The following is a 24,103-nucleotide window of genomic DNA, read 5'->3' on the forward strand; positions in this document are numbered from 1 at the left end:
GCCTAAATGGGCCTTTTGGAAAGCTCAGCTGAGCTAATTTTTTTCCAGGTAACGAGTTCTGTGATTAGTCTAACGAGTAGGACAGGTGCGGTGAACACCTGATTTGCTTTCTGCACAAAAAAATGCATTCAAAGAATTTCATGATTGCACTATTTCAAATTATTCTAATTCGTTGACCAGCACCTGTACACGTTTAAAACTTACAGAAAGACTACACACCCTAGTATAAATTTAGAAACATATATATATATATATATATATATATAATACCTTACATTTTAGGTTTTAACCAGCTGAATACAAACAATAAAACGAAAGGTTTCTCCTGAGATATTTGTTTGGTTGGTTTTTACATGGACTGTTTACAGCTTTAAATTCTCTCTTTTTTAAATTATCATGATAAATAAAACAATTGATCTATTGAAACTAATAAAACATTGCTTTTGTAGTACCATGGCCAGTGTCACTTTTTCCAGGTTATTTTTCCAGCATCAGCAAATATTGGTTTAAAATATTGTCCAAATCAGTGGATGTTGATGATTATCACTGAAAAGTTCCTTTATTTCAGTAATTCAGTTAAAAATGTGAAACTCATATATTATATAGATGTATTAAACAGTGATCTATTTTAAGTGCTTATTTTGTTTATTGTTGATAATTATTAAATAGATTATTATATAATAAGACCAATTGGTACTTTTGGCAGTGTGGGCAGTGTGTCAAATCCCATAAAAGTTATAAAAGCTGTCAGTAGCAGAGGGAAGCTGTAAGATATGAAGTGCTGTGAGATTTTGTAGGAAAACAAAACTGCACTGACTTTAGACTTGATAATAAAACACAGTGGATCAACACCAGCAGATGACAGACATGACTCTCCAAACCATCACTGATTGGTGGAAACTTCACACTAGACCTCGAGCAGTTTGGACTGTGTGTGTCTCCACTCTTCCTCCAGACTCTGATCCCTTCATTTACAAATGAAATGCAAAATCTTACAGCACTTCATGCTTCCCTCTGCTACTGACAACTTTTATGGCACACTGCCCACACTGCCAAAAGTACCAATTGGTCTTATTATATAATATTCTAATTTTCTGAGACACTGATTTTTGGTTTTTAATTGGCTGTAAATCATAATCATCAATAATAAAATAAATAAACACTTAATATAGATCACTCTGTGTTTAATACATCTATATAATGAGTTTTCACATTTTGAACTGAATTACTGAAATAAAGTGTTTTTTTATGATATTCTAATTGGTATTATATGTGTAAATGTGTTTGTTTCTCTCTGGAATGAGTTTCTTAGTGAAGATGATTGTCTGGTTGTGTTTTTAGACTCAGGTGGTGAACTGGGCGGTGCTGCAGAAGTCAAGTGATGTCAGTAACGCTAAATCTCTGTGCAGACTGGCCTGGCAGCCACAGTCGGGAAAGGTACAGATCATTAAACTGTGCAGGATTTTATATACATGTTACTATGAGACTGTGTGTTACAGTAATTTTGTTTCTACACTGTCATTTAAACAGTATTTTTGGCAATATTGTATAATAATAATAATATTTTCAAAACTATGCAAAAAGTATTGGAAGAGTGAAAAGTTATTTTCTTATATAAGTTATAAAATCATTTCATAATTCTCATAGTTTTATTGGTAGTACTTTAAAATTAGGCACCTTTTATAAAAAGCTTATACAGTATTTTTTGGACTATAAAACCCACCGGATTATAAAGCGCATTATGCAACACTAGTAAGGAACAGGGATGTTGCCTTTCATTTATTTACAGTAAGCTTAAATTTCCAGATATCTACTAAGGCTGGGTGCAGCAGCACTAGCATTAGCATTAGCGGCTAACTGTTAGTAACTAAATGCTGCTCAACAGCGGTGCACTGAGGAACCTTGAGTGTTCAGGTAAACCAGGGCGATATTGGGTCGCGGTTTGCAGTTAGCAGCTAATGCTACACGCTACAGGCCGATAATACTCCCCTCTAAATGGCTTAAAAGCTAGCGCGATTGGCGTCTAATGCTAATGCTGCTCCAGCAGTGCTAACTGGGGTTAGCAGCAGGCTGCAAACTGATAATACTCACCTCTGAACGGCAAAAGAGCTAGCGCTTAGCACTGTTAGCGGCTAATGCTAATACTGTTCCAACTTTAGTGTTGGAGAAACTTTACTGAAACTCCTGTATAACTCTGTACTTCAGCGTTCAGAGCGTCTTTACTGCTCCTTAATACCTGACTGATAGAATTCATACATGAGGAGAACCAGATTATAAGATGCACTGATGATTTTGGGGAACATTTTAAGTATTTTAAATACGCGTTAAAAATATGGTAAATAGTTCAAAGGAGTTTATTAATAGTGTTAATTAGGAAGAAAATAAGCAGCTGCAACACATGAATAGAAAAGATATATATATATATATATATATAATCTTATTGATCAGCATTAACATAACTAATTAAATAATATTAAGTCAATTTAGTCATTTAATATGATTACTGGATCCCCCCAACTCCGAAAAAGCCAAGCAAACTTAATAAAGAACAGGCCACTTTTTTGATGATTTTGATATTTGTGTTATATAGCTGTTATATATATATATATATTTTTTTTTTTTATATTATTATTAACCATAGTATTGTTAGTTGGAGTAGTAGTATTATTAGTGATTTCAAAGTTTTTGAGCAGCATATTGAGTTTCATTTCTTTCACACTGGGATTTTAAAGGTCAGTGACTGAGCTCCCCTGAATCTCCTTCTGCCTGCAGTATTACAGTACATTATATATGTGCTGTATATTGAAATTACCCTTTACATAAAGCCTTCATAAGCTTTAGTGATGGATCATCTGCCTCAGTTCATAAAGTTTCATCACCTCCCCCAGTCCAGGTCCACATATCTCTCTGAGTATTTCCCAAAACACAGATTTTTCTTTAGGCCAGAGTAGTGCTGTGCGATATGAGGATAAATATCATGGGAAGGATAGAAAAGTGTTTATCTTGCTACTCACCTTCTATCGTCTCTATCGTTTCTACAGTAATTTATAAATCAATTATTCATGCAAATATATAAAGTAGGCTATGATGAAATGTATTGCCGTGGTCACTTTGCATAAACTGAGTTTATATTAGTGATGATAAAGTAATCTTCACCAAAAAAGCTTCATAATGTGGTTTTGTGACATAACGCTGCTTTACGTTATTAAACTCATGAGAGCTGAACAATGGAGACGCATTGTTCTTTTAAAAACAAAAATCAGCTACTGCAGCTACCTCACCTGTTTTCATTTGATACATATATATTGCTGCACTTTGTAAAGGTTTGGTTTAATGTCACTTTGAAATAAAGTTGGAAAAAAATTAAGCAATGATATAATTTTGTCATATTTTTCAAAGAATAACTGAAAACATACTTAAATGTGGTATATCCTGATATATATTGTTATCGTGATATAAAACATTCCATATCGTGATATATGATTTTTCCCATATTGCCCAGCACTAGGCTAGAGATATACTTGCCGTTAATTACACATTCTCGTACACAGAAATGAGCGCAGTGCAGAAATGTCTGAAATAACAAAACAAGTTCATATTCATAAAGTGTAAAGAGTTCAGAAATCAATATTTGGTGGAATAACCCTGGTTGGTTTTTAATCACAATTTTTTTTCATGCATCTTGGCATCATGTTCTCCTCCTCCACCAGTCTTACACACTGCTTTTGGATGACTTTATGCTGCTTTACTCCTGGTGCAAAAAAATGTTTTGATGGCTTGTGATTATGCATCTTCCTCTTGATTATATTCCACAGTTTTTCAATTTGGTAAAATAAAAAAAAACTCATAATTTTTAAGTGCTCACTTTTATTTTTTTCAGAGCTGTAGTGCATTTGAACCACATTGTACAATTACGATGCAACTGCATGTGGTTTTCTATATGTAGCAAACAAGTATCTAGTCTTAGTCTTTAATTATAACATTATCTTTTAGACATTGTTGTAATAATTGTATTAGGTAACAGATTTCTGGACAGTACTGTATATGGATGTATATGGGTCTCATATTTGGTTTGTGTTTATAGCTGCTGGCGGTTCCAGTGGACACGACTGTCCAGCTGTATGAGAGGAACTCTTGGACTCATGTTGGGACGCTCTGTGACGATCTTATAACTCAGGTCAGTTCTGTGGAAGACTATTATTAAGTTTATAATACCGTCTTATAGTTTAATATTTAATTTTTTTACAGCTGTGTATGGGTTTTAAAGTTTTAGAACATTTAGTGCGTGCACTCCATAACATTATCTTTCCATTATTCCCTACCTTTCTGATTATACTCTACATAGATTTAGGGGTGGGCGATATGGCCCAAAAAAATATCACGATATTTCATGGTATTTTCACGATAACGATACTGACAATATGACAAAACACTAAATTAGAAAAAAATATTTAGAATTTTATTGCATGCAATATGATATGGCTGAGATATTAAAAAATAATAATTTTATCAGATTTGTAACAGAAGTTAATGATCCAGAATATCATGATACTAATAATAATAATAGACTCCAAATATCTCCATATATCCAGTATTAAAGTAAAATAAATGATATTGGACAGATATAATCTATAGTCTCTAGTAGATATATAATAGGAAATGAGAACAGTGTGATTTTTTTTTTTTTGCTAAAACAGTAAAAAAGTAGTACCCTGATGTGATAATTAGTGGTGGGTGATATGTCACGATATTTCAGGGTATAATATCGTTCACGATATTCAACATTTTTGGCGATATTATCGCGCACGATACGATATGGCACACCCCTACATAAATTAATACTAAACTTATCCAAACTACAAAAAAAAAAAAAACATTGGGGATTATTTATTAAACAAAAAATTTGTGTTAAACGAACCAGAAAGTTTTTTATATATATATATATATATATATATATATATATATATATATTTATTTTACATTCTTCAAAATAGCACCTCTTGCTTAGATGCTAGCTTTACACATCTCTGCTCTAGGGCTGCACGATATATCATTTATTAAGCATCGTCATCGTGATGTTTGCATGCGCAGTAGTCACATCGCAGGACGTGTGATGTCACTTAAGGCAATTAAATTAAACACGTCATGTTGAAATGTTTTTATTCTTGACACAAGAAGTAGATACACAGCGCTGTCTCTGTGTCTCTGTGTCTGTGTGAGTGACAGGCTGCTGCTGCCTGAGAAGCGTGAGGGGGAGGGGGGAAAGTGAGTAAACACGAGGTAACCGCATGGCCTCCACCCACATGGTTGGTCACGTGCTTGTAAACGTGAGCACGTGTTGAAAGCTGTGCACCTCAGTCCAGCACAGTTTTGCAGCGCAGATATTTCCAGTTACAGCTGAATTCACGCTTTTAATCACAGAAAATCAAACGCTTTACCTTTTTAAAAAGTCATTTAAATGCTGATTAAAGGGCTGATTACTGTTGTTTTGCTGTTTTCCTCGGGTTTTGGGTTGAGCTCAGCGCTGACTCAGCTCTTGATTGGTCTGGACGCTAGGGGTGTGACGAGATCTCGCGAGATTAAAACGTGACAATATTTCTCGTCAAGCTTAAACCTGTCTCGCGGGAAAAAAAAAACAGTTTAGTGTGGACTTTTTAAGAGGGATCTGGCAACCCAGTAGTGATAGCGATAGAGTATGATGGCTGAGCAGTGAGAGCAGCTCTCAGCAGAAGAGGAAAATTCAGGTATTTGTATAGAAGATGCTTCTGCTGCTTTTAAGTTGTACACTACCGTTCAAAAGTTTGGGGTCACTCAAACAATTTTTTGTTTTCCATGAAAAGTCACACTTATTCACCACCATACGTTGTGAAAATAGAAAATGGAGTCAAGACATTGACAAGGTTAGAAATAATGATTTGTATTTGAAATAACATTGTTTTTACATCAAACTTTGCTTTCATCAAAGAATCCTCCATTTGCAGCAATTACAGCATTGCACACCTTTGGCATTCTAGCTGTTAATTTGTTGAGGTAAGCTGGAGAAATTGCACCCCACGCTTCTAGAAGCAGCTCCCACAAGTTGGATTGGTTGGATGGGCACTTCTGGCGTACCATACGGTCAAGCTGCTCCCACAACAGCTCAATGGGGTTCAGATCTGGTGACTGCGCTGGCCACTCCATTACCAATAGAATACCAGCTGCCTGCTTCTGCTGTAAATAGTTCTTGCACAATTTGGAGGTGTGTTTAGGGTCATTGTCCTGTTGTAGGACGAAATTGGCTCCGATCAGGCGCTGTCCACTGGGTATGGCATGGCGTTGCAAAATGGAGTGATAGCCTTCCTTATTCAGAATCCCTTTTACCCTGTACAAATCTCCCACCTTACCAGCACCAAAGCAACCCCAGACCATCACATTACCTCCACCATGCTTAACAGATGGCGTCAGGCATTCTTCCAGCATCTTTTCATTTGTTCTGCGTCTCACAAACGTTCTTCTTTGTGATCCAAACACCTCAAACTTGGATTCATCCGTCCACAACACTTTTTTCCAGTCTTCCTCTGTCCAATGTCTGTGTTCTTTTGCCCATCTTAATCTTTTTCTTTTATTAGCCAGTCTCAGATATGGCTTTTTCTTTGCCACTCTGCCCTGAAGCCCAAAATCCCGCAGCCGCCTCTTCACTGTAGATGTTGACACTGGTGTTTTGCGGGTACTATTTAATGAAGATGCCAGTTGGGGACCTGTGAGGCGTCTGTTTCTCAAACTAGAGACTCTAATGTACTTATCTTCTTGCTTAGTTGTGCAACGCGGCCTCCCACTTCTTTTTCTACTCTGGTTAGAGCCTGTTTGTGCTGTCCTCTGAAGGGAGTAGTACACACCGTTGTAGGAAATCTTCAATTTCTTAGCAATTTCTCGCATGGAATAGCCTTCATTTCTAAGAACAAGAATAGACTGTCGAGTTTCAGATGAAAGTTCTCTTTTTCTGGCCATTTTGAGCGTTTAATTGACCCCACAAATGTGATGCTCCAGAAACTCAATCTGCTCAAATGAAGGTCAGTTTTGTAGCTTCAGTAATGAGCTAGACTGTTTTCAGGTGTGTGGACACGATTGCACAAGGGTTTTCGTATCATCAATTAGCCTTCTGAGCCAATGAGCAAACACATTGTACCATTAGAACACTGGAGTGATAGTTGCTGGAAATGGGCCTCTATACACCTATGTAGATATTGCACCAAAACCAGACATTTGCAGCTAGAATAGTCATTTACCACATTAGCAATGTACAGAGTGTATTTGTTTAAAGTTAGGACTAGTTTAAAGTTATCTTCATTGAAAAGTACAGTGCTTTTCCTTCAAAAATAAGGATGTTTCAATGTGACCCCAAACTTTTGAACGGTAGTGTATGTCTGGCTGCATTTTGACTCCAGTGGAAACAATAAACGTTAACAGAGTGACCAACAAGACACAAACCATATGTAAATACTGTGAGTAAATCCTACACGTGACTGTTTCATAGGCAGCTGTACTAATCCCTTAGCTCTGTACTGTATTTAAAAACATGTTCTGACTCTGTTTCACTTCAAGCATAGTCTTAATATGACTGGTTATGGTTATGCATAGTTAAATTACAAGAGATTTAGGAGAAAAAAACACAAACTATAGTCTTAATATGACTGGTTGTGGTTTGCACTTATTGTTTGCACTGTATGAGTCACCTGGAATTCAGGCTTTTAGTTAACAGCTGTGCTGAACTCATCAAGAGTTAAATACTTAAAATTTCTTGTCTCTTAATAAAGTGTTTGAGAGCATCAGTTAAAGTAAAGTAGTGAAGAGGTAGAGTTACAGGTATACAGTGAATAGCCTTTGGAATTTTTACCTATAAAAATTTGAAGCAATTTATGATGGAACTGGCTCTCATCAGGACTGCCCCAGGGAAGGAAGCTCCCCAGATAAGAGTGCCTAGAAGCTTCTTCACAGAGTATTTTGGTTTATTTAACACTGTTGTTAAGTTATTACGTGATTCCTTATGTGTTTCTTCATAATCTAGTAGATCATTTTACTAATCATTTACTATGTAGGAAAAAATAAACCTCATTTATTTAACATCTGCACTTTATACATTCATTCCACCTGTTAATTTATGCATCAAATTTGCACTTATTTATTGTACGTTTGCTACTTTGTGCTTGTGATGAGATGCTGACTGCACTGCACTGGATTGTGCTTGATTTCTTTTAATGATAATGAAGTTTTATCTGATCTAATCTAATAATGTGGAGAAAGTTCAGGTTTTTGAGGGAGGAAATGGATCATAAACTCTGACGGCGTGTTTTGGCTGTTCTGTAGCGAGTAACCTTTAATGTTCCCTGGTTTGTGTAGGATGTGGAAGGTTAACGATGAGGGGAAAGTGTGTTTAAGTGTGTTAAATCTGTTAACGAGGGGTTTGTTTCTGTGTGTTTGTGAATCAGCAGGTCATTAACGTGGTGGTTTGGTCTCCGTGTGGGAAGTTTCTGGCAGCGGGGACGGTGGGCGGAGCTCTCGCCGTGTGGGATGTTGACGCGAAGCTGTGCGTTGAGAGGTAATCGCTCTTAAATTAAAGACCCTCTGGTACAGTAAGGCTAAGATCACACAGCAGGTAGAAGTGACCAAAAAGTGAACCACTTCAATTAGGAGGGTGCTATATATTGTATTGTATGCAATGATGTTAGCAGTATGCAGCTCTGGAAAAAAATAAGAGACCACTTAATGATGTTTTTTCTTGATTTTATTGAAGTAAAACCTCTGGAATATAATCAAGAGGAAGATGGATGATCACAAACCATCAAACCACCAAACTGAACTGCTTGAATTTTTGCACCAGGAGTAAAGCAGCATAAAGTTATCCAAAAGCAGTGTGTAAGACTGGTGGAGGAGAACATGATGCCAAGATGCATGAAAAAAAACTGTGATTAAAAACCAACCAGGGTTATTACACCAAATATTGATTTCTGGCAACATTGGTAGAATGTTATCTGTAGTTAGAATAAAAAAAAAAAATAATAAAAAAAAAATAAAAAAAAAATATATATATAAATGTATATAGTAAACGTACATTAAGATTTTGTTCGCTCAAATTTCTCACTCAGTCAGAAACTTCACTCCTTCGTTTCTTTGATTTTACTAAGGATGAATGAGATACTGAGCTCTGAGTTTCCCCTTCTGAAGTCTCCGTTGCTCCACCAGCCGCTCGAGTTCAGTAAAACTGAGCCGGATCCTCTTTTAGACGCTGTACATGTGACGTAGGTACATAAAGACGCATGACGTGGCCTGATGAAGAACTCCCTTGAAAAGAAAAGCGACCCAAAACCCTTTTTTTTTATTAATAGATCAATAGGCTTAGCAGGGGATAGTGGTTCAGCACAGTGATGCCATTAATCACTATTTTATTTCTTAACCACTCTGTTTCTGCGTTCAGTTTAGAAACAAAATAATACGGACTGATGTATTTAATTCTTTTTTTCTCTCCACAGACAGAAGCATGAGCGGGGGTACACTGTGTGTGGTATGGCCTGGCACCCGTCCGGAGGGCAGATTGCTTACACAGACACCGAGGGCTGCCTGGGTCTGCTGGATGGAGTTTGTGCTTCTTCCTCATCCTCCTCATCCTCTGCTACAGCTAAAAACACCAAGGTCAGGTTCTCCCTGCAGCTCAGACAGATCTGCACATCACCAAACCATCTGCTACCAAACGTCTGATAGAGATTTTACACTCACTCTTATGAATATGTCTCTCCAAGTTGTATATGCATGCAGCGCAGAATGTCTGCAGCAGCTTGTAAAAGAAAATGTACAGAAAAATGAGTTGATCAGGAAAAACACTGTGTCTACGTCAACTTGTGAATTAGTATTCATGGCCCGCCCACCTTGGCTCGGGACCGCCCACAGACAGAGCTGAAGATAGAAACTAACAGGTCTAGGAACAGCATGGCAGTTCATTCCTGTGTTATTTGTGCAAATAACACATCAGTGTTGCATAGGTTTACAAAGGATCTCCGGTGGATTTGGTGTTTTACAGAGACTCTCAGATCTGTGTTTATTGAAATTATTCTGTTGATCTGATCTCCAGTCCACTTCGAGCAAAGAGCCCAAGGACTATGATGATCTGTTTGATGAGGATGATGGTGATGGGCTGCTGGATCAGTGTGTGAGCGACTCCGGCTCTCCAGTTAAAAAGGCTGTGGAGGATGATGAAGACGATGATGACCTCATGCCAGCTACCGGAAAACCCCGCAACAGGAGCTTCCTTGATGATGACGATGATAATTCTCAAGGTTTGTCTTTAAAAAGCTTTAAAACATTTTTTTACACCATATTCCTCATTCTGACGGACTGTAATACGCTACAGCAAGTGTAAGGGACGCTCTAATTCTCTATAATGTTCATATGATCCACAACACACTCATTCTGACAGACTGTAATACACTACAGGAAGCGTAGGGGGCGCTCTAATTCTCTATAATGTTCATATGATCCACAACACACTCATTCTGACAGACTGTAATACACTACGGGAAGCGTAGAGCCTGCTCTATAATGCTCTATAATGTTTATATGATCCACACACTCCTTCTGACAGACTGTAATACACTACAGGAAGCATAGGGGGTGCTCTATAACGCTCTATAAAGTTCAAACGATCCACACACTCATTCTGACAGACTGTAATACACTACAGGAAGATTAGGGGGTACTCTATAATGCTTTATAATGCTTTATCACAGATGCAGGATCAGTGAAAGTGGGTAAGTCAGCTGAGGATGATGGAGACAGTGCTATAGTTCCTGCTGTGGCGCCAGTGGTGTCCCGACCCGTCTATGAGGGGCCGATGCCCACCCCGCCCCAGAAACCCTTTCAGCCTGGATCTACCCCAGCCCACCTCATGCATCGCTTTATGGTGAGTGACACACACACACAAACACACACACACACACACACACACACACACACACACAGCTTCTTAAACCCACTGTATGTTGTAACTTGACAGCCAAGAAGTTTGACATGTGACTTACTTTGACTTCTATTAAAATTTAAAAATAATAAATGCTTTTTTACATCTAAATAATTAAATTGGGCAATATTTCGTTAGAGCAGGGATCTGCAATGGTCGTGGGCCAGATATTTTCCAAGTCATTACGTGGCCCCAAAAAAAAAAAATCTATTTTGTAAAATGAAGTATAATAGGATGAAGTGCTACAGACTAGTAGCTCTCCAGCCCAGAGGGTTGTTGAACCCAATTGGAGAACAGTTGATCTCAAAGCAGGTAAACCCAAAAAGAAAGGAAAAAAATAAAAAATAAACACACCAGTCCTTACGCGGTATCCAACCCGTGTCATCAGGGTCACGGTACAATACACTACCGCTGCCCTGGTTAGCAAATTGGGACACAGCAAGGCAAAACACCCTCATAAGAAGATTGGGAGCTCAAGAACAGAAGGAATATAAACAAAAGCTCACCAGAGAAGTATTTATTTATTTATTTATTTATTTTATTATCCCACTATCCGCCCATCGCCGATCCCTGTGTTAGAGGTTCTCAAAGTCAGTATTGAATAATGTTTGGCAATCAGCCAGCCCAATCTTTCAGTAAATAAATCTAAAGAAGATAAATTACAGTATGTTAAGATAGCGCAGGGACTTAATACAGGTTTTGGGTTAAAGGATTAAGGTGAACCCGGAGCTTCTCTAATCTCTGCCATACTTTCACTTTAATTAAAGTTAAAGCTGCTTTTGTATTTAGTTGACCATGCAGACCTCTGTGTTCCTGTAGGGCCTTAAAAAGTTTTCGAATGCCTGAAATAGGAAACCTTCAAAAAAAACAGTCAACAAATTTCAAGCGTTTTACTGTTTAAGTAAAAGAGTAAAAGTACTGGTTTTAAAACTACTTAAAGTATAAAAGTAAAAGTAATGTTAAGGGGAAAAAATAAAGCCATATTGAGAACAAAAGCTTAGGCCACGCCCACAGAGTCCTATAGTGTGCTATACATTAACAGTATATATTAACTGGACCAAGCCATCCCGCTGATTTCAACGGAGCCAGGTGAGGCCAATCGTGTCACTTCCTGATCGGCTTCTCGTGGGGCGTTAACCGGGAAAGTGAGAGACTGCGCAGGCGCCAGCATGAAGCGAATCTTTCGCGCGCCGTGCAAACAACCGTACTGTTTATAGGAGCTGCACAGAACTATTCACTCCACAGTGAGAAAAGCTCCATTCCGTCCCAGAATGAGGCTTTTACTGAATGAACAGCAGATATAGACTAGAATTACTGATACCCAATATCAGTCCAAGAATTTACTGAAGAATATTCATAGTTTCTCTATATAACAAGCATTTACTTACTATCTACACTGTATTATCACTGTTAGTAGTAGTATTATATTTGCATAATAAGAGGTTACTTTGACCCTGTTCTAATTCAATCAGCTCTGTACTTTTAAATTAAGAGGAGCAACTTCTCCAAACATTACAGCACGGTATTTTGGGTCGCTGTCTTTTTACGTCATCGTTAGCATAGTTGTATAAAAATGTTATTTTCTAAAGCTCAAATCGCAGAAAATCAGTTCTTTGTAGAAAAGAACATGGTCCGTGTTATAATCGAAAACGGCTTGGAAATACATTTATTATTAGTTCAAAGACACCACGAAATGAATGGAAGTGAATGGACAGCTTCGCTCAAATGGTCCTCTCATCCCTCAGCAGCACACTTCCGGTGGCACGTTTTGGAAGGGAAAAGCTGGGGGCCTGGTGCTATATAGTGAGTTGTGTGCGTGACGTGTGCAGGTGTGATGGATCACAGTATAAACCAATAGGGAGTCGGAATGGTATATGTTTATATGTTTATACTTCTCTACATCCAATCACCAATCAGATTCACTGTCTTTATTCTGGATGGAGAGATTTATCTGGATAGGGGTTTTATTAAACGATGAGAAGCCGGAATGAAAACCAGCTGAAATTAAATATGAGTAACGAGGATATTTTTATTTAAATGTAAGGAGTAGTGTTTTGTTGGTTATTTGAGTTGAGAATTGTAAATGTAAAAGAAATTATTTTAAAAGATGTAAGAAAATCTGCAACTTTAAAAATATAATGAATAAAATCATTAAATTTGCTAAAGAAAAAGATAGGCTGAAGAGCTTCTAGGAGTATTAGAATTGTGAATCGTTCCAACAGATGCTCTTTTCAAGCCGAGCAAAAATTGAAATATGAAAAAAAAATTAAATATTGTTGGGGGAAAAAATATTAAAAACCTTTAACGTGTCATGACAAGTAAATCTAAAAACATAGATGACGACGTGTTGCGGCCATCTTGGCCTTCTTCAGGGCATGAAACATAAAATGGAGGCAAAGCACAAAAAAAGTATCAAGTAGGTAAAGTCACATGATTAACACACAAAAAAAAAAAAAAAAAAAATATATATATATATATAATTTTTTTTAAATAAAAATATATATAAATATATATAAATACATTAAAAAAAGAGAAAAAAAAAACATTTTTTAGAATTGAAACAAAAAAAAATGTTGATCAGTTGATCTTCCCTAAACTTCATTTTAAAATCAGTACAAATCTTGAATACAAAAAACAGTTTATGCCCTCCGAACCTTTAGTTTTTAGTTTATGCTTGTCTAGTTATTACATCTATCTTTTAAAATCTGCAGAATTTGTATTGCAGAAAAAATAATAGGTTTTGCATCATCTACACCTGTAGCCTGTAGACACAGGCCAGGACAAGGCATTTTAAGGCGTTAAGTGAAAACGCACTATACTACGTTTGATATTGTGTATTTGTGTGTGTTTTAGATGTGGAACTCTGTGGGTATCGTGCGCTGCTATAATGATGAGCAGGATAACGCCATTGACGTGGAGTTTCACGACACTGCTGTTCATCACGCCATGCATCTCACCAACTCACTGGACCACTGCATCGCCGATCTGTCCCAGGAGGCCGTTCTGCTGGCCTGTGAAGCTACAGAAGAACTGGCCAGGTAAAAATATTCATATTTTGCAGAGGCAGACACGGTTTTACTGTCTGACTGATAAAATAGATGCACTTCTTTAATATGTGTTCCTCCCAATCATAGACTGTATATAGCTGGACAGAGTATCGTCTCTCAAAAGTGAAGCCACCACAGGTCGGGCGCCCCCTGCTGTTCGGTTTCAGAAAGCTGTGTAACTCCACCCATCCCCATAGGTTTCAATGGCAAAACAGAACAACTTTCAATCACGTTTTTTTTTCTAATATACTGTAATTCTACCTCCATTATTTAAATGCAGCAGCTAGTGTAACCTCTACTTATATTGTTAAATTTTTATATCCCCACAGAATTCGGTTTTTAAACTTTATTCGGCTCTATTCAAAAAAGGTGTGGTTATTGTAAAAGGGCTGGTTATGGGCGGGACCAATAACAGACTGTGAGCTCCGCTCCGCCCCGCTCTGCAGCCTGTGACCTCGAGGCAGCCCTCAGGGGCGGGGTTATTTAAATGAGTAGGCGGTCTCTTCACAGTCTTTCTCCCTCCTCTGGTCTCTACTGCGCTCTACAGACTCGGGTATCAGGATCGCCAACATGGCGGAAGATTTTGGCTTCATTTTCATTGAATGAATGGGAACGGAGACACGGCGTCCATCTTTTTTTACAGTCTCTGCTCCCAATAATAGAGAGGGCAGATATTCATCCATATTGAGGAATATATAATATATTCAATATTATCCTTTTTTTATTACAGCAGTGTTATTTTAACTACTAACACAGGCCTTTTTCTAACATTACTGCATAATCAATATCAAGAGATTCAAGTTTTTATTTAACAATCTCTCTTAGCACTGATTAGCCTGAGATTAGATCCCTTATTACAAAAGAAAAACTGAAAGCAGTAACATGTCACTACCAGTCAAATGTTTTACCTCCAGTAAATAATGGTACAAAGTAGGGCTGCACCGATTCATCGACATAATCAACAATGTTGACTGAAAAAAAAATTGTTGAAGCCAAATTACATTGATGTATTAATACATTAAAGTATAATAGAGCTTAATACACTAAAAGCTGGTGTTTATATATGTATGTAAACACATCAGATAAGGGACAAGACACCACCACAGCAATGCAAAACCTTAGTTAACAACTTGCAACTTTTCTGTTGTAATGAGGATAAATTAAGCTTTGTAAATAGGCTGTAGTAAAGCAGTGCTGGAACAGAACGACTGAACAGGCTGGTGAGGAAAGCTGGTTCTGTGCTGGGACTAGAGCTGGAGTCCCCAACACCACTGGCAGAGAGGAGAGCCCTCAGTAAGCTGCTGAACATCATGGACAATGTTCACCACCCTCTGCACAGCACCATCACCAGGCAGAGGAGCTCATTCAGCGGCAGACAGCTGTCCCAGTCCTGCTCCACAGACAGACTTCCAAAGTCTTTTGTCCCTCAGGCCATAAGACTTTTCAACTCATCTCAGCACAGCAAACTGAAGACTCTGTGACACCTTTTCTTTCCAGCAATTCTGGCCACACCATGGACATACCCCCATCTATGGTCACACTATCTTGCTGATGCCCATAACACTATTTTTATAGTTCTACCCTATTTTGCACTAGTAGTTCATTCACTAGTTCATTCATCTACTGTTTACGTATCATTTGCACTGCTAAATTTAAATTATTATATAACTGTGTTTGCACTTTCTGTATGGCGGACATCAGTTATCCTTATCCTTACTTTATGCACATCAACTGGTGTTCGCTGTCTATTGTGTTCAACTGCACTACCTCCATTTTACATCACACACACACACACACTAAAGACTGTACTTTTATAATTTCATTTTATTTTTTATTTTGTTGTATTTATATGTATCATTTATTTTTTTTTTAATCTTTTTGTAACTTTGTGTACTAGACACACCTGCTGCTGGATGTCAAGAATTTCTTCTCGGGGATCAATAAAGTATCTATCTATCTATCTATGTTAATATGCAGTGTTTGCTCATGATATTTGGTCAGTTCAGTTCAGTTCTGTTCCGCATTTGTTTTTCAGTTTTCAGTCATCGAAACGAATCCGATTTTGTAGCTGCAGGAACAAATGTTATTATTTACAAGAACATATGAGCACAGTTTGCTCAGAAGTACATACGCGTGCAGTGATGCTGTTTGAGCACATGATCATGTTGTTTTCAGACAGTTCTGAGATCAGTGTAATGGATTAGTGTGGGGATGTGAGATCTGTGTCCTCAGCCTTCAGTCTGAATCTTATTTACACAGTGAATCTACTGCAGTCTCTATACCCATGCTCTCCTCAGCGCCCCTGATGACCTAATTTACCTCTCTATCTGTCTCTCTTTCTCTATGTATCTATCTATCTGTCTGTGTGTGTGTGTGTCTCTCTCTCTCTCTGTATTTCTATCAGTTCAGTTCAACAGAGCTTTATTGGCATGAATGTTACAATCAACACTATTGCCAAAGCATAAAACAGAAAACAAACAAAAATAATAATAATAATAATAATAATTAATAATAATAATTCATTAAAAGATAGATTACATATAGTTACAATCTACCTCTGTCTGTCTGTATGTATCTCTTTCTCTGTCTCTCTTTGTGTCTCTCTCACTGTCTCTTTCTCTCTCATGCTGTCTTTGTATCTCTCGCTCTCTGCCTCTTTCTCTGTTGCTCTCTTGCTGTCTCTCTCTCTCTCTCTCTCTCTCTCTGTGTCTTTCTCTGTGTCTCTCATGCTCTCTCTGTCTCTCGCTCTGTTTCGCTGTCGTTTCTCTATCTGTCTTTGTCTCTTTCTCTCTCTCTCTCTGTGTGTATCTCTCGCTCTCTGTATTTCTATCTCTCTGTCTCTCTGTATGTATCTCTGTGTCTCTCAATGTGTCTCTCTCACTGTCTTTTTCTCTCTCTCTCTTGCTGTCTCTCTCTCTCTCTCTCTCTCTCTCTCTCTCTCTCTTGCTCGCTCGCTCTCTGAATTCAATAAGCTTTATTGGCCTGACCGTGTTTAACAGTATGGCCAAAGCATTAATACAACACAAGTGAACAGTAAGGAAAACAGATGTATAACCAAAAATAAATCAGGGCTGTGTGTGATGTCTCTCTCTCTCTCTCTCTCTCGCTGTCTCTCTCTCTCGCTGTCTCTTTCTCTCTCTCTCTCTCAGTAAGCTGCAGTGTCTGCACTTCTCCTCGTGGGACAGTAATAAGGAGTGGATGGTGGATCTTCCTAAAGGGGAGGAGGTGCGGGCGCTGTGTTTGGGGCGTGGCTGGGCGGCGGTGGGCACCAGCGCTCTTCTGCTGCGCTTCTTCTCTATCGGAGGGGTTCAGCGGGAGATCTTCAGTCTGCCTGGACCCGTCGTCTGCCTGGCGGGACACGGAGAACAGCTCCTCATAGTGTATCACAGAGGTACCAGAGAAATCATTAAAACGAGTGGAAAGGCACACACACACACACACACACACACAAGATAGCAATGAGCGTCTGACTGTTGACTGTTGTCAGGGTTTTAATCAGTCATTGGAGCTCCTGTGATTTCTGTTACCAAGATAAACAAGCAAAACTCCAGAAATGTACCTGAACACACCTCATTTCATAACCAGAACACCACGCCCATCAGTGTAGATATATTCAGAAGATCTGCTGCTGTTTAAACCAGGCAGGTGGAAGGAGTGAAAGTAGACTGTTTCTTGGGTGTAAGATAGCAATGAGCATTCCAATGTGCTTTATGTGGTGTGTTTTTAAGTGGGAGTTGTATATACATATAGTTGGTGATCTCTCACCAACTCAATAGGTGCACTACCCAGAAGTAGCCTTAAGCCCTATCCGGAGGGGATTAGTATTTCAGGGGGATGTCTGTGAAAAATATTTTACACTTTTACTCTTTAGTGATAAAACTCCTGCATCCGGACTGCAATTAAAAAACAGGAGGATCAGTGAGTTTTTTTTTTTTTTTTTTTTTTTAATATATATATAACTTTTCTCTGTCACATGACATCAGTAGAGTTCAGTAGCTCCTCCATTTCCACTCGCTGTTTTGTTTTTTTACTTGGATCTCCGTGGAAATGCGCGCCCAAAGTGTATTTACGTAATTACGGTGCGTGGCAGTGGACAAATAGCTATTTTATGAAATGCACGAAGACGAAACAAAAACAGTAGATAATTCAGCCTGTAATTTTTTTATCTGGGAGGACGCCTGAAAAAAACATCATAAAATCACAGAGAATTAAAACCCCCGTAAAAGAAAACTAATCCAGAACCCCCTGAAAAACTAATCCCATCCAGATAGAGCTTTAGAGAGCCTTTTTTTTTGGGCAGCTACTTTAAGTCTAATCTAGTATAAAGTCTTCCTTCCCTGTACGTTAGAGACAGTTACTCCAGTAAAAGCAGGGTAAACTCTCTTTAATACCCTTAATTTCAGATTAAACTTTAATTTTGTATATATGGTTTATTATACTCTACTCCTGCTCTGTTCTCAGGTACAGGTTTTAATGGCGATCAGTCTCTCGGGGTTCAGCTGCTGCAGCTCGGCGGTAGGAAGCGTCAGGTGATCGGGGGAGAGCCGCTGCCGCTCTCCCGTAAATCCTACCTGTCCTGGGTGGGCTTCAGCGCTGAGGGTGAGTCACTCCTCCCCCGTACAGCCTTTGATTTCAGGGCTTTGAGCGGCTCTTGTGAAGAAGGAGAGAATGGGTCACGATTCTGATTAGCATTATAATGCTACGCTGTGCCGCAGGGACGCCGTGCTCCGTGGACTCGGACGGCGTGGTGAGGATGCTGAACCGCTCCATGGGGAACACGTGGACCCCCATCTGCAACACCAGGGACAACTGTAAGAGCAAGTCCGATCATTACTGGGTGGTAGGCATCCACGAGAATCCACAGCAGCTCAGGTGAGACGGTCTAAAAGTGATAATTTTAAGAAAAAAAAAATCTGATTTGCTTGGATACTGTTCACACCTTGTCACATTTGCAACTTTAGTATCTGGATTATAGCTGGATAACCATATTTTACATCCTGCACAAGGCGCGTTGCAATGCTAATTGCTATCTTGCACTCCGGTAATACCCTACCGTAAGAATAGGGTATATGATCCATGCACTCACATTCATAATTTTATTCAGAAAAAACATTAAAACTACTCTTATATTATAATATGGTAAAATAAAGTGTCTAATCTGTTTGCCTGGTGTATCACAATACACTATTATTTTTCCTTCCCTCTCAGAAATACAGGAAAATTCCAGCTTTTAAACATTTTAAATATCAGGGATCTATCCTGCACAAGGTGCGTCATGATGCTCATCGCTATCTTACGTCCAGAGAACAGTCTATTTTCACACCCTCTGCCTGCATCATTTAAATAGCAGCAGATCTTCTGAATATATCTACACTGATGGGCGTAGTGTTCTGGAAATGAGGTGTGTTCAGGTACATTTCTGGAGTTTTGCTTGTTTATCTTGGTAACAGAAAACACAGGAGCTCCACTGACTGAATACAACCTAGACAGATGCCAACAGTCAGACGTTCATCGCTATCTTTGTGTGCCCAGCACATACACAAGCACACACAGCAGTGCACAAACCCAACTTTTACATCAACAATAAACAGAATGAACGAGTATGAACAAGCAGGTCAGTTTCCTCTGCTGAGAAGCGTTTGTTGAACACGTCCAGGTGGCTGCACCGTTAAAATTGCAATCCACCAAAGTCAGAGCTCACCTGGCTCTTAAGGAGAATGATGAGCAAGAGACACTCTGATTGGTTTATTTCACATTACGCCCAAAATTAACCACATCCATGATTAATTAATAGAATTAGTACATGACTTTTTTTTGTGTGTTTCAAGCAACGCAAGGTGTGCTTTTCCCGTGGTTTAGATAGCAAAGACACACTGACGTGCCCTAAATTGTACGGTGTCTTCTGCCTAGGTTGTATTCAGTCAGTGGAACTCCTGTGTTTTCTGATGCCAAGATGAACAAGCAAAACTCCAGAACACCACGCCCGTCAGTGTAGATATATTCACAAGCTCTGCTGCTGTTTGAACAATGCAGGAGAAAGGTGTGAAAATAGACTGTTGGCTGTGTGTAAGATAGCAATGAACATCATGATGCATCTTGTGCAGGGTGTAAGATAAAGCCCTGATGTATGAATGTTTAAATGCTGGAATTTCCATGTGTTTTTGAGAGAGAAGGAAGAATAATAGTGTAGTGTGATACACCAGGCAAACAGATTATAGACTTTATTTTACTTTATTATACTTTTGAGTAATTTTAATGATTTTTTGAATAAAATTAGAATTATGAATGAGTGTGTGGATCATATGAACATTATAGGGCGCCTCCTATACTTCCTGTAGTGTATTACAGTCTGTCAGAATGAGCGTGTGAATCATATGAGCATTATAGAGCATTATAGAGCACCCTCTATGCTTCCTGTAGTGTATTACAGTCTGTCAGAATGAGCGTGTGAATTATATGAGCATTATAGAGCATTATAGGGCGCCCTCTATGCTTCCTGTAGTGTATTACAGTCTGTCAGAATGAGCGTGTGGATCATATGAGCATTATAGAGCATTATAGGGCGCCCTCTATGCTTCCTGTAGTGTATTACAGTCTGTCAGAATGAGCGTGTGGATCATATGAGCATTATAGAGCATTATAGGGCGCCCTCTATGCTTCCTGTAGTGTATTACAGTCTGTCAGAATGAGCGTGTGGATCATATGAGCATTATAGGGCGCCTCCTATACTTCCTGTAGTGTATTACAGTCTGTCAGAATGAGCGTGTGAATCATATGAGCATTAAACTGCATTATAGAACATTATAGAGCACCTTCCTGTAGTGTATTACAGTCTGATAATTTTTATATTTGCAGTGTATAAGTCTGAGTAATAGTAATATATATAATGTTGGTTGTTCTGCAGATGTATCCCCTGTAAAGGTTCTCGCTTTCCTCCGACTCTTCCTCGTCCTGCTGTGTCCATCCTGCCCTTCTCACTGCCCTTCTGTCAGACCAGCACAGAGAAGGGTCAGATGGAGGTGAGAAATTTTGTTTTAATCCTTAGATATCATCATTTACAAAGACAAGTGAGTGTGAGTGTGTGGATTGGGATTGGGGGGGGGAGTAGAGGAGGGAGAGGAGAGAGTTCAGCATCCTCACAGCCTGGTGGAAGGAGCTGTTCCTCAGTCTGCTGGTCCTAGCCCTGAGACTCCACAATGTAATGTAATGCTTAGGTTAATAACTAGTACAGGGCTGTAGTTATGATTAATTGGGTTAAGTCAAATTACAGTTTTAATGCATTTTTTTTTATTTAAAATTTTTAAATACAGACATTTATTTATTTATTTTTTTAACGGAAATATCCGTAAACGCTACAAATTTCTGAAGTGTTTATCCATCTTATCTTGGTAACCGGTGCCTCCCGCAGACCCACGCATATTAACTAAACATTCCTCTCAGCCTGAGTTCCAGCACTTTCTACACATACACCTGGTGGGATAAAGCATATAAGAAATAAATCCTACAGTTTCCAAAAACTGCAGTGTCCTCGCTCTCTGGTGAGGATCTTTTGGTTTGTGTGTCCATAATTTAGATTGATTTGGGACGGTTTATTGACTGTATATTTCTTTTACATGTTTTTGACTTTTTAACATAATATTAATCTGGTGGACACAAGATGTTTGTGAGACAGTGATGTAATAAAATGCAAGGGTGGGCAATTATAACTATAATAAATTAAAATTGTCAGTTTTTTTTTTATCTAATCCATATGGAAACATTATTATTTGTATGTTTCAGGAGCAGTACTGGCGCTCGGTGCTTTTCCACAACCACTTCAGCTTCCTGTCGTCCAGCGGTTACGAGGTTAACGAGGAGAATCAGCGGCAGCAGGAGAAGGAGCAGCAGGAAGCCCTGATGAAGATGTTCGCTGTAAGTCTTCCTCAGACCATCAGAGCAGAAAGAAAACCGAGTCTAAATAAAATCAGACGGCTCTGCTTCTGATTTCACAGCAAATTGATGACTGGAGTGCAGAGCCTGAATATAATGAACAAAATATATCCTAATTTCAGCTTAACTTACGCTTTAATTTCAGACCTGGACTCCCAGCAGATCTAACCACACTTAGCCTTCTTGCATTTGCTATTTATAGGTTTTTATGTTTGAGTAAAATGAACATTGTTGTTTTATTCTATAAACTACAGACAACATTTCTCCCAAATTCAAAATAAAAATATTCTCATTTAGAGCATTTATTTACAGAAAATGAGAAATGGCTGAAATAACAAAAAGAAAGATGCAGAGCTTTCAGACCTCAAATAATGCAAAAAAAATCAATATTTGGTGGAATAACCCTGGTTTTTAATCACAGTTTTTTTTTTCATGCATCTTGGCATCATGTTCTCCTCCACCAGTCTTACACACTGCTTTTGGATAACTTTATGCTGCTTTACTCCTGGTGCAAAAATTCATTTAAGCAGTTCAGCTTGGTTGGTTGGCTTGTTAACATCCATCTTCCTCTTGATTATATTTTATAGACATATGTATATGTACATATATTACACATATATTTTACATATATTTAACTAAACAAATGTGTAAGAGCCTCCCATTGGATAATAATTACTGGACGAGTGATTATAATGTTTCATCTGCAACAAGTTATTCAACCCTAACTGATGCAGGGAGTAGCTTCTCACGTGTGATCTCATGAAAGACTCATCCTGAATCCTGTGGTCGTGGAAAAGATAATCTTTTAAAAGTTAATCTATAAGTTACGTTTTTGGCCAGACAGAGTATATTTAAAATTCTTAATGTAGGTATTGTGATATACACTGCGTAGGTGTGGCTACAGTCTTTTATTAGGTTGATTATTAATGTATTATTATATATATTTTTTTAGTTGTCGTGTAAGCTGGAGCGTGAGTTCCGCTGTGTGGAGCTGGCGGAGATGATGACCCAGAGCGTGGTCACGTTGGCCATCCGCTACGCCTCACGGTCCAGACGCATGATTCTCGCTCAGAAGCTCAACGAACTGGCTCTGGAGAAAGCCAGTCAGCTTCAAGAGGAAGAGGAGGAGCCTGAGGAGGAGCCGGCCTATCACAGCACAGCACAAAGCGCAAGGTAAGTCAGGGTTTTATGATATGTCTAATGAAATCACCTCTGGTCTAGCACCCCTACTGGCTGGTTGCAGTATGACGTTTAGCTTCTTTTATAGAGATGCAGGATTTTATTTTCCAACAGGACTTGGCACACTGCCCACACTGCCAAAAGTACCAATTGGTCTTAAAAAATATTCGGTACCACTTTAAAATAAGACTACCTTTATAAAAGATTTATAAATGGTTTGTAAATTAGATTATTACTTATTATTGATTAGGTTGTAAATGCCTTAAAAACCATTTATAAGCAGTTATAACACATCAATTAAAAAAAACAAAAAAAAACAATGGCAACTTAGTCATTTAATATGTGGTAAATAGGTAAACATACCTTATATATTAATATGACTGGTTTAATATTGATTGATGAAAAACGCAAAGTAAAATCAGTATCTAGAAAGATCTGAGGTTTGACAGTATAAACAAGTGTGGCATCACTGCTTTGCTAATTTTCAGCTCACTGTTATAAATAAACTGCTTATTAATACGTTTTAAAGTATTTGCAACCTAATTAATAACCATTTATAAACCCTTTATAAAGGTAGTCTTCTTTTAAAGTCCAATAATTCCAATTTTCTAAGACACTGATTTTTCATTTTTGGATTTTCATACAGCCATAATCAACAATAAAATAAATAAACGCGTAAAATCCATAACATTTTCCCAGAAATAGTCAGCGCACCTTATAATCCGGTTCTTTTTATGAATGAATTGTACCAGTAAAGCCACTCCACTGAAGTACACAGTTATACAGGAGATTCAGTTTAGTTCTCCAGCACCGAGACTGGAGCAGTATTAGCATTAGCAGCATCTTGCTGTTCAAAAGCAAGTATATAGAACTGTACCCTGCTGCTTATCCCAGCTAGCACTGCTGGAGCAACATTAACATTAGCAGCTAACTTCGCTAAGCACTAGCTAGCTCTTTCGCC

General features: G+C 38.4%; 1 protein-coding gene across 2 annotated transcripts in view; it reads left to right on the plus strand.

The window, feature by feature from the left end:
* The window catches only part of wdhd1 (WD repeat and HMG-box DNA binding protein 1), a 49,774-nt gene that overhangs the window by 10,542 nt on the left and 15,129 nt on the right, over positions 1-24,103 (plus strand). Inside the window, exons 7-19 of one of the 2 annotated variants that reach the window (XM_049464006.1) lie at positions 1,342-1,437; positions 4,085-4,177; positions 8,466-8,575; positions 9,507-9,666; positions 10,103-10,307; positions 10,758-10,930; positions 13,841-14,025; positions 17,184-17,425; positions 18,496-18,633; positions 18,750-18,906; positions 20,939-21,053; positions 21,814-21,945; positions 22,916-23,136. In XM_049464006.1, coding sequence (XP_049319963.1) covers positions 1,342-1,437; positions 4,085-4,177; positions 8,466-8,575; positions 9,507-9,666; positions 10,103-10,307; positions 10,758-10,930; positions 13,841-14,025; positions 17,184-17,425; positions 18,496-18,633; positions 18,750-18,906; positions 20,939-21,053; positions 21,814-21,945; positions 22,916-23,136 — 2,027 coding nt within the window. The remainder of the gene's footprint in view (positions 1-1,341; positions 1,438-4,084; positions 4,178-8,465; positions 8,576-9,506; positions 9,667-10,102; positions 10,308-10,757; positions 10,931-13,840; positions 14,026-17,183; positions 17,426-18,495; positions 18,634-18,749; positions 18,907-20,938; positions 21,054-21,813; positions 21,946-22,915; positions 23,137-24,103) is intronic. The other variant, XM_049464007.1, reaches the window with a different exon arrangement.

The sequence above is a fragment of the Astyanax mexicanus genome, chromosome 14, assembly GCF_023375975.1.
Source record: "Astyanax mexicanus isolate ESR-SI-001 chromosome 14, AstMex3_surface, whole genome shotgun sequence".
Taxonomy (NCBI): Eukaryota; Metazoa; Chordata; class Actinopteri; order Characiformes; family Acestrorhamphidae; genus Astyanax; species Astyanax mexicanus.